The sequence below is a fragment of the Arctopsyche grandis genome, chromosome 11 (assembly GCF_051622035.1).
Source record: "Arctopsyche grandis isolate Sample6627 chromosome 11, ASM5162203v2, whole genome shotgun sequence".
NCBI lineage: Eukaryota > Metazoa > Arthropoda > Insecta > Trichoptera > Hydropsychidae > Arctopsyche > Arctopsyche grandis.
The window spans coordinates 18,897,716-18,908,968 of NC_135365.1; the positions used below are offsets into that span (position 1 = coordinate 18,897,716).

At 32.4% G+C, this 11,253-nt stretch overlaps 2 protein-coding genes across 3 annotated transcripts; one reads left to right on the top strand and one right to left on the bottom strand.

The window, feature by feature from the left end:
- Positions 1–534: 534 nt before the first annotated feature.
- On the bottom strand, positions 535–2,631 carry LOC143919283 (glutathione S-transferase 1-like). 2 transcript variants are annotated; one of them, XM_077441521.1, is made up of 6 exons: positions 2,577–2,631; positions 1,717–1,855; positions 1,284–1,417; positions 1,129–1,195; positions 854–1,057; positions 535–769 (listed from the first exon to the last, which is right to left on the bottom strand). In XM_077441521.1, exons 2-6 carry the CDS (start codon positions 1,849–1,851, stop codon positions 614–616), a joined length of 696 nt encoding a protein of 231 aa, XP_077297647.1. In that variant the 5' UTR covers positions 1,852–1,855; positions 2,577–2,631; the 3' UTR covers positions 535–613. The 2 variants fall into 2 exon arrangements, with proteins under 2 accessions (XP_077297647.1, XP_077297648.1); XM_077441522.1 differs by lacking the exon at positions 2,577–2,631 and adding an exon at positions 1,950–2,294 and having other exon boundaries at positions 552–769.
- A 3,632-nt stretch (positions 2,632–6,263) lies between these two features.
- On the top strand, positions 6,264–9,844 carry LOC143919285 (uncharacterized). The gene is made up of 2 exons (XM_077441523.1): positions 6,264–6,359; positions 8,598–9,844. The coding sequence occupies exon 2, from the start codon at positions 8,649–8,651 to the stop codon at positions 9,741–9,743; it is 1,095 nt and encodes a 364-aa protein (XP_077297649.1). The 5' UTR covers positions 6,264–6,359; positions 8,598–8,648; the 3' UTR covers positions 9,744–9,844.
- Positions 9,845–11,253: the final 1,409 nt, after the last annotated feature.

Genomic DNA, 11,253 nt, shown 5'->3' on the forward strand with positions numbered 1-11,253 from the left:
TATATTTCGTTTTAATCCTTGTCCTAGGTAAATAGAATGCATCATAAAAGAATGCGGCATAAAAGCGGCTTTTACTTTCGGTAGAAAACAATCGGGAACGTCATTTCAGCTTTTTCTTGGGAGGGGCAGGCAAAGATTGGTCAAATTGAAAAATTTTCAATAAATCTTGTTTATATCGGAATAAAAATGGAAAATATTCTTTGCATACACCTTATTGCGTTTTAAAATATGAAAAAATAAGCTTATTTTTGAAAAAATATAATGTAAAAAGCGAAATTTTTTTTCCAAAAATCGACCATCAAACTGAGTACATTTTTACACTGAAATAGTTAAAAAGTTATTTAATTTTACTGAGGGCCCATATTTTCTAACAGATAGTGGGGCCCACATGCCATCAGGCATGTTCGCTTGTATGGCCAGTCCGCCACTGTATATATATATATATATATATATATATATACATATACATTTAACATGTAATATTTGTTTTAATTTGTGAAATTTTTGTGATTCTTTTCTGGTTTAAATAATTTTAACATGTGTTTTATTTTGTATTATGTATTAAATCAAATGAAAAGCACTACATTGATAAGCAGGTACAACATTTTTAATTTCATTTAGCACTTTTGCGGCTAGGATGTATTGCATTAGTCAAATGAGATAAATCTGGTGGATTTTTTGCATAGGAAATCATATCTTTCAAATCACCAGCTGCTTCTCCCCACAACTCGGGATATTCCCTCTTATATGTGGCATACCAATTGGAGATCTAAAGGAGAATAAAAGAGAACATAATTATTAATATTCATCCTCATTGATCCAGCATTGATCGATTTAATTTATGGTTCATTGCCATTTTATATGAAGAAAAATCAAAGTCAATGGCTTCTAAGCACATTGTTGATGTTATTAGAGGAAAGTCAGCAATTGTCAAGTGATCCGCCGCTGCATATTTCGTTCCCGACGTTTTTAGGTATGTTTCAAAGTTATCCAAAGCAACGTGCATTTTTTTCAAGCCAAGTGGTGTACGTTCATAATCATAAAATATGGGATCCATCTGTAAATGCAGTGGCATAAAAATAATTTCATTTTTTTAATCGTAATAATCAAGTAAATATTTATACTTACGCTATATTCACAGATATATTTGTAATATGTTGCCAAATTAAAACACAATCGGTGATTTATAATCGCTCTGAAATGGACGCCAATGTATAATTTTTAAAATAAATATATTTGAAGCTAATCTGAACTGAAAAAAAATCTTAATGTGTTTAATATACCGAGCTTGTGGTTCTCTGGGGTATAAATTTGAATCTGGTTTGAATTTATCACAAATGTATTGAAGAATGGCATTGCTTTCACCCAAAATAAATCCGTCATCATCAATTATAGGAATTTCCTTTTTGGGATTTTTCTGTAATTATATTTTTTAAATAAATAAACAAATAAATTAACAAATTTCAGTAAAAACCTAAAATAATGATCGATATGTTTATTAATATGTATATAATGTTAATTTATTTTTTATGACTAAAGCTAAAACAAAATGAAATATTCAAATACACTAAATATGTATGTATGTATGCACATACAATGTATTTTTTAGTTACTTTATTATTGTCATATTCAAATTCAATGGGTAAAATTTAGTAAAGATTGATAGTCTCCGCTCCGTTAATTTTTTTGGTTGCTCAGTGTAATTAAAAGACAAACTTTTGCATATTCTTCTGTCAAATGATCTCCTCTGCCATAATTAACATCTATGAGTTCATAAGGGATGTTCAAGCACTTAAGAGCTTGTCGAACTGCTGAAGACGGTGCACCAGCTGATACCGAATAGAGTTTCATTTTGCTACAAATAAAAGGTATCATAATTTTAAAATTTGGGAATCAAATTGCGTTATTACAACTATTATGGTTACATTTAAAATAAAATAAAAACTAACGTTCAACCTTCAAATCGATAAAAAGTCAAGGAACACAAAAGCTAGTGAGTACATACATATGTACATATGTACTTAAATACATATACGTAAGCCAAAAATATTGATACACGCACACTGCGTATTATAATTATATTTTATGTTGATCTTTTTCATTGAGGCCTCAAAAAAGTTTGTCGTAGATAAAACTAACCAGATGATTCTATGAAAAAAGAAACACTAGAAATCATAGCAATAAACTTGTGAAAAGTCTCGGTAAGTATGACAATATGTATATCTATACCCTTTAGTTGTAAACACAAAAATTATTAAAATATTATATGCTTTAAATCGTTAATTTTAAATAGTGCAATAAAACTTGAAAATATCACTTTTATCAACCAATCTAATCATTTTCAAGGTTGGAAAGATAAACTGAAAACATATTTTTAGCTGTATTGAATGATTTACACATTTTTATTAATACATACATAATCGTTAAGTTGGGGAATGCAAAATTTCCAGAAATTCTAGTATGTATTTGCTAATCCTATTTTTTTTTATATTCAATTTTAAATATATAATTACATGAATAATTCTAATGACAAATATGTACTAAATATTTTTTGATACAACTAATAGAGGTCTTACCTTTGATAACGTCTATCTCCGGACAAATTTGTAATAAACTGATTTATTATTATATTATCGCACGAAGGCATTTGGCCAAGTGTTTTAAGAGCCTCTTTTTGAGCCACTTAAAAGACTTGGTTCAATGTCAAATATAAAGGTAATGAAAAAAATATATACATTTTGCCCTAATCACTTTCATCGTCTCCAATAACTATAGTTGAATTTAACACAGCACATACTATAAAACCATTTTAAATTAAAATACTTACATAACAAAAATAATTTAATATTAATGATTTTTTGACGTCCACCTTCAAGGGAATTGTTAGCAAAACTGATGTACTAAAAATTAGAATGAGTCATTTATCAATTGAAGACCCTCTAAATTTTTAATACAAGGTCTCATATCATTGTGTACATGTATGTACCATACTTCATAAAAAACTAGCGGATGTTTGTGTAGTCAAATTGAGATTCATCATTCAATGACTAATCAAGTTGTATTTTTTGCACTCTGTAGTACATATACAATATTTTTATTGTTAAGTTTTAACATATGTATGTAAATAGTTGTGTTTGTTTTTGTTAGGTAATAATTTAAAAATACATTAAACGAAAAAAATTTATTGTTTAAAAGAATTATAAATTTAAAAATAAAAATTATTGTTGGTATGGAGGCAAATATGTACTGGCTGGAGTGGATATAGGTACAAATGGAGCCGGTGTTGGACGAGCAGCATTGGAAGGTGGGATATATTTGTTTGAAGGTGGAACATATTTGCTATTAGGTTTTTCAGGTTGTCTTGGAGGAGACACATTTCCAGAAGTTGGAGATTTGGCTGGTGGTGCATATCCAGAAGCTGAAGATCTTGCTGGTGGCACGTATCCAGAAGCTGGAGATTTGCTCGGTGGTGCAAATCCTGTAGGTGGAGATTTACCAGGCTGTGGATATCCTGAATTTGGGGATTTCAATGGTGGTACATATCCTGATGTAGGAGTTTTCGATGGTGGTGCGTATCCAGATGTAGGGGGGTTGGATGGCGGTGCATAGCCAGACGGAGGAGAGTTCGATGGTGGGGCATTGCCAGAACTAGGAGAGTTTGATGGTGGCAAATAGCCGGAATTTGGAGAGTTTGATGGTGGTGCATAGCCAGAATCTGGAGAGTTGGATGGCGGTGCATAGCCAGACGGAGGAGAGTTCGATGGTGGGGCATTGCCAGAACTAGGAGAGCTTGATGGTGGCGAATAGCCGGAATTTGGAGAGTTTGATGGTGGTGCATAGCCAGAATCTGGAGAGTTTGATGGTGGTGCATAGCCGGAACTTGGAGAGTTTGATGGTGGTGCATAGCCGGAACTCGGAGAGTTTGATGCTGGTGCATAACCAGAGTTCTGAGAGTTTGATGTTGGGGCATTACCGGATGTAGGAGAGTTTGAAGCTGGTGCATAACCAGAACTTGGAGAGATTGATGGTGGTCCATATTCATTACCAATGTTTTGTGGTGATTTATTTTGAGTTGTCGACCCTAGAGTATCTGGCGGTATATACTTACTTCCTAAATCACTAGATTGCTTATTCTGGGACCGTGTATCAACTGACTTTGATGGAGTATATAGATTTGATGGAGCGTTTTGTGAAATAGGAGGATTGTTTGTTTGAACCGAATTCTGTTCTACCTTCGGAGGTAAATATGGTTTACCAGGGGTCGAAGTTTCAGGATTTGGATAGTCATATTGTGGTTCTGCAACAACTGGTACATTTACAGGATCAATATCTTTCATTTTTTCTGGTTCTGAATAATCATACGAATCATCATTGTTATTAGATGGATACCCATCACCAGTGGGTTGCGATGGTTGTGGCTGCGGTCTCGAGGGAACGTTTTGATCATAGCCTCCAACAGTATTTACAGATTCTCGTTGTGATGTTTCTGGTGCAGCATACAGATTTGAAGGCTGTACAGGAGATGCATTGAAATTTGACTCATTACTTGGATAACCAGATTGACCAGACGATGTTTGCTTAGTCACTTCATTTTTAGAAGGTAAGTCAAATGAAATGGATGGTTTTTCATATTTATATCCACCTTGTCTACGTACCCTTATGATATTTTCTACACCAGAATAGTATTTTGCCGTAAATACCGGATCCAAAGAATTAAAGAACTGTATACGTTGCCTGTGAATTTTTCTTGCAGGATATCCATACACAGGGAATATAGCAGTTATTATTAATAAACACAGATATTTCATGACCTGAAAAGTTTAAATATGAAATATATATCTTATTAATTGGAATTATTAAAAATGTTTTTCTTAATTATTCTAAATATTACTGGTCTGTTGAGAGTATATAAGAGTGTCTTGGTATTAAACTCGTTGAAGATATACGATAGACAGTAATGAAAATGTTAGCGATGCTTCTTTAAATAGTTTCATAAAAGAAAAAGCGACTTCGCTTGAAATTATGAGTTTCATTTTATAATATAATTTCGATGTAACCACACTGGTAATAAGCTGCACGATTTCCTAACTATTATGAAGTTCTTACATTAAGTATTATTGCAGTTTCACTGCTGTCAACGTTTCTACGAATAATGAAAAAATAGTGTTTTACTCTACATATGCACATGGAAGGCATATATGTATATATATATATATATATATATATATATATATATATATATATATATATATATATATATATATATCCAGCGGCGGTTTATTATATAGGTACATTAAAAATAAGCGCGCGATGGGGCCCCCGAATCTTGGGGTCCCCTATGGTCCTTTGCTACCAAAATTTATAACTTAGAAATTATTATCATTGTCCACAATACTTTCGTAAGACAAGAATGAATGAAATTAATACCTATTTTATTAAAAAAAAACTGCTAGTGTTTCAAGTACATATAAAATAAATAAAAAAATATGGTTTTGTAAAATCCTTATGAAAAACCATGTACTGAAAAGCATGGTAAAAAAACGATGATTTTTTTATTGAAGTGGGGGCTTCAAATTTAAAATGCGTTTGGGACTCCCCATTTACTTGATCTGCCACTGCGTATATCATAGATCGGTCTCCGTGACGGGCCCGAATATGAAACGCCCGAAAACGCAAATATCGGAAGGCAAAGATCGAAAATCGAAAGATCTTTAGTCGAAATATCAAAAAAAAGGGTGCATGTTAAACGGTACATACTCACTTAATTTGCGCGAGCAGGATACAACGGGAACAAGAGGGATAGGCTTTTCCTCCCGTATTAATGTGCGCGCGCAGAATACGGGAGGAAAAGTCTGTCCCTCTTGTTCCTGTTGTATCCTGCTCGCGCAAATTAAGTGGGTATGTACCGTTTACCATGCACCCTTTTTTTATAGTATAAAATACGATTTTTACTCAATTTTATAGTATAAAAGTGAGTAAAAATCTTGTAGGTATTGAGATCCCAAACTCATTGAATTATGTACATATAGATACTATTCATATTTATGGCTGTATCTTTCATACAAATTTGTAGATTCTATAAAAATTTTGAGTTATAAATGGTCTTTGTGTTTCTACAATCTGTAAAATTTAGGAAAAAATATTTCTTTAAATTGAGACGATAATATCGCTGAAATAAACAAATATATTTTGCGAGTTCCGAGATCCCGAATTTGGTACATACATTGAAAAAAATGTTTACATCAATGGTCAAAAGATGCGGTGTTTCGGTCCTGCTTTGACAGCTGTTGGGGCCTTGGCCCACATTTTTCGCATAATTTAGGTGTTGGGCCTCAATGCAGGGCTTAGATTTTTTTAAGGTAACTGTATAAGTGATTTTTTTTCTTGACCAAATTATGTAGAATTCAAAGTCGCTAACTTAACCAGCGTCTCTATTTAAGTATCGAAAATTTTGTTTAAAAATCTATAATTTTATTAAAATACACTTTAAACGCAATAATTACAAGTAACATACAACATAACACATTTATTACAAATAAGAATTAATATATAATCAATGCTGTGTTGATTGGAATGCACTACAGTTGCTTCATTTAATTGTTTACCCACTATATCAGTAGATCAATAATTTCGAATTTTTGTTATTTTCTTATTAAGGAAATAAGTCTGAAGATTGATTTAAATTGTCTCTCAAAATAAATATATCAAAAATTTACTGAATTATTACACGTTGTTTTATATAATTAATTTGTAGTATTCAGTTAAATGAATGAGCATTCGTTTTAAAATGTAAGAAATATCGTTAATTTTACTTTACATTAACATGTTAAAATGAATGACTAAAAAAAATCATATAACTTGAGCACAGACAATCTTTTACCCAAAATGTAGTTTGAGCCTTAACCCTTTGAATGCTGACTAACGCCGATCAACGTTTTGCCAACAAGTCCATGAGCCTGAAATACGCCGAATAGGCTTTGTTTCTTGAGTATATAAAAAATAAACAAGAATACTACCCGCTAAGCCTTTCCAGGTAGCATTGAAAAAAAATGTATTGAACATGGGTCGTGTATCCGTGTCAATGCTTATAAAGACTGGTTTACACCGGAATTTCTGAATTTATAATCATATCAGAATTTCTCGATGGAAATCCCTATCTGCCAAGTATTTTAGATTGTGGATTGGCATTTAGATTGTGAGCATTTCATTTTAACAGCAATGTAGAAGATGGAACTATTTTTGGAAAAATACATTTATTAATAGACTTCTTGGTGCCACATTAGTATGCGGTCTACCTTCACAAATCTACTTTTTAGCTTATTTATTTAAGGGTCAGGCTAGGTTAGGCTAAGTAAGGGTTGGCCCTATTCATTTAAGATTAGGTTGTTTGGGTCAGTATTTTCTTCGCTGCTGACGATATTTTGATAGAAATGCTTCGACAACATTATGGGGCGTCAGGAAAAACCAAAGATTATAATAAACAGGTTGTTGCTACGATACAAATAAAAATACTTCATCTAATTGTTACTACATACATACAGATAAAGTAAAAACGTCAAATAACCCGAAAATGTTGAAATTAGAAACGCGTTGTATACGATATTTTATCTCCAACGTAATGGCAGACGATACATTAACGTATATTGATGACCAAAATGAGCAATATAGCAAAGTATGAAAACGATCGGATAAGAGATATTAACCAGCAGCGTGGTCTAGTGGTGAATGTTGAATTATTTCGTACTTGATGTTACGAGTTCGATTCCCGCTAAGTCTCGCTATTGGTCAGACTTTGGTTTGTCGAGGTCGATCGTTTCTTATCAGAATTTGCCAATTTTTCTGATTTTCATTGAAACGATTCCTGTAAAATTGGCGTTTCCTTCCCAATTTTCTGTTGCGAACCTTAAGTTATTGTTATATCTTAAGTTTCGCCATATTGCTCACCATAGATGTCTCTGTGGTTGTTTATCGAATATAAAAATTCTTATTGTTACATGAAAGTTATTCATCGTTATTTATCGTATTAATACGACGTTTGTAATATCTGACCATAGATGTCAGATATTGTTTAGATTTACATGTATCTATGTAATAATTATGTGGACCAGGAAGGCGCATTTGGGGTTTACCTGTTAAGCCTTCGTGGTATATTTCTATATTTGTAAATATATATAAAATGACGTCTTAATGTGAAACGTAAAAGAGGTTTGTAATAATAAAAATAGTCGACTGCGATTCAAAGGTAAATCGCATGCTAAGGTAGACCGCATACTAAAGTAGCACCGAATTCTTTTGTATATTTTGAGTTTAAACACGCCTTTACAAAATTCGAAATCCTCGGCGGTAGTTATCTAGGATAGTGATCTAGGCTTTCTATTGGATTTCTAAAAAATTCTAGTTGGAAATGTTGGCGAAATTTTCAGCGAGGCGAGCTTTCAACAGAAAAGAGGTCAGCAATCAAAGGGTTAGCCTTAATTATATGAAAATTCCAAAAACCACTTCATCAAATACTGATGTAAACATTTTAATCTTTAGAATAATCGTCTAAATTAATTTATAGTACATATATAATATATATTTTGTTTATATTTTTACAGAATGATTCCTATTTTACAGAGTAAATGATTTTGAGATGAAATTTAAAAATCATGCCTTCGCTAGAAAATTTTAATGGAGTCCTGGTGGCCTGTGACAATAATGTCGAAATTTACAATAGTTTTTCCAAAGATGTCAATATCAACGATTTGCCAAACGAATTGTTGATTTTGATATTTTCCTTGGTAGATTACGAAAGCATCCAAGTTGTTGAGCAAGTGTGCTCTCGATGGCGTGCGCTCGTTCCGGCACCCACCGTTTGGAGCAACATGCGTCTCGTACTTTGCATGAAAAATTATCTACAAATTCGTGATGGTATACTTCCAAGAGTTGCATCACATTTGAAATTAGTTAAATTACAGTATTTTAAATTATATTTAGAAATAAGAGTGCCTTTGACGACATTGTGCCCTAATATAACACATTTAGAAATATCAATATCACAAGTGAATGTCGGCATTTTCGAGGATTTGAAATGTTGGCCGAAATTGAAGTTTTTGAGTTTTAGAAATTCACTCATAATGCGGAATTCGGACGAAAGCGACAACAACTATACATTCAATGTGCCGTTTCGCCATTTGAAGAAGTTGGAAACGTTGATACTTTCAAATTTCGCACTCACGTCTACCAGTCTTGACGACATGTTAACCTGCTACTATTTACGGGACATCAATATTGAAAAAATGAAAAATATTCCGAGTCGTTTCTTGGAGTGTCTCATCTCGTCTAAGTTGCACGTCCTGAGGGATTTGTGTATTTACGGTGACACTCTGACCGATGACATTGTTAAACTACTATCTCAGTGCACCCGTCTTTGCACTCTGCATATCACTACATGTAAAAGTTTATTTGACTCTAGTTTATTTCATCTCGCTAAATTAAAAGGGTTGAAATCTTTGAAACTGCGGCATGGGTATTTTTCCACAAGTGCCTTGATGACTTTTTTTTCCAACAATGTATTTCAAAGACTGACATTTTTGAGTCTATCTAGATGTATGCATGTCACCATGGAGGTTGCTAAGGCTATTCAAACTAACGCTCCCAAACTTCAAGAATTATCATTTTATCTTTGTCCTTTTGTCATAGATAAAGCTTTCGATAGATCTGAACTGCAGAAACTGTTTAGTATTTCTCTCCTTTTGGATTAGTACCTTTTTATTTAGTTATTTATTTATTGAATTGAGACATTTATATGATGAATCTCGAAAAATCTCATGTATTATTTAATTTTTAAAAATTATCTATCTGAACGTTGAAAACTTATCTTGTTCTACGTGTGACATGGTATTAAATTGTAATTAATTTATAATTTAAAATTATCACGCGACATCTAGTCATTAGCGAGAATATATTTATACATCAAAATTATCTATTTTTATAGTTGTACGTACACAAGTGTGTGCACATGTATTTTTTAACAAAGTATTAAGAGAAAAATATTTCTACTTGAATTTAACTAATATTTTATGACGTGTTATATTTGTGATAATCTTGTTGCTTTCAATATTAGAATTTGTGATACATACATATGTATGTATGTTTTGTTTTATGAACATATCTCGATTTACCTCATATATAATACTAACAGATTTTAAATATTTTATTATGTATTTATTTATAGTAAATAATAAACTTTGAAAACATAATTTTTGTTTTAATTAAGTAGGTTTATAACAATTCTGTATTTGTTACACAACTTTTTATTTTGTACGTTCATATATCTTTAGCACTTTTTAATTTCTCACGATAGTCAAATACTAATTGAACTACTCTAAAAATCTCATCCATCTATTAGGTCTACTCTGTTTGACCGAAACGGATTTTCTAAATCTCTCGTCTACTTAAACAATAGTTTTTACATGTTACAATTGAAGTGGATCTTCCAGTTGTAATATATTTTGACTATTTTCCATCTAACTTGGTATCAACTACTATTATATTGGAAGTGTATTTTCAGTTGTAATATATTTTGAATAGTTGAATGTATTTCGTCCAACCCAAGTTGATTCATATGGCGAATTATTTTTATTTTATTTTTTATGACAACACATACCAGGGAGGCATTACAGGCAACCTCAATGCGTCTTCCTGGCTAATTACAAATACATTGAATTAACTGAAGTAACTGAATTACGAGACACTGAAAAACTCGCAAATCAATGAGACATCTATCAAATCGTACACAAACTTATTTATTGCACATTAATCAACACACAAATTATTGGTGATATATTATATATATATATATAGGAAGGATTTTTACCGGGAACCGTTTCAACAATGAAATCAGAGAAAATTGGCAAACTCTGATAGGAAACGATCAACCTGGAGTCACAAATTCAGGTCTAACCAGCAGCATACTCCGAAAAATTCATTTTCACTCGAGGCCCGACCTGGGATCGAACCCGGCACATCACGACGCTAAGCAGAAGCTTAACAACCGAGCTATGCTGCTGGCTATTATATTCTAATTGGTCAAAATATATTACAACTAAAAATACAGTTCAACTATAAGTTGGTATGGTCGAACCAATCTAGCGTGAGACCTACCTAAAATGTACACGCTATCGCATTCACCTTCCGCCCGATCCGCAATGTCCAATTACATTTCGTTTCAGTTTCGCATTGCATTTTGGTCAAGATATACATTGTTCGTAC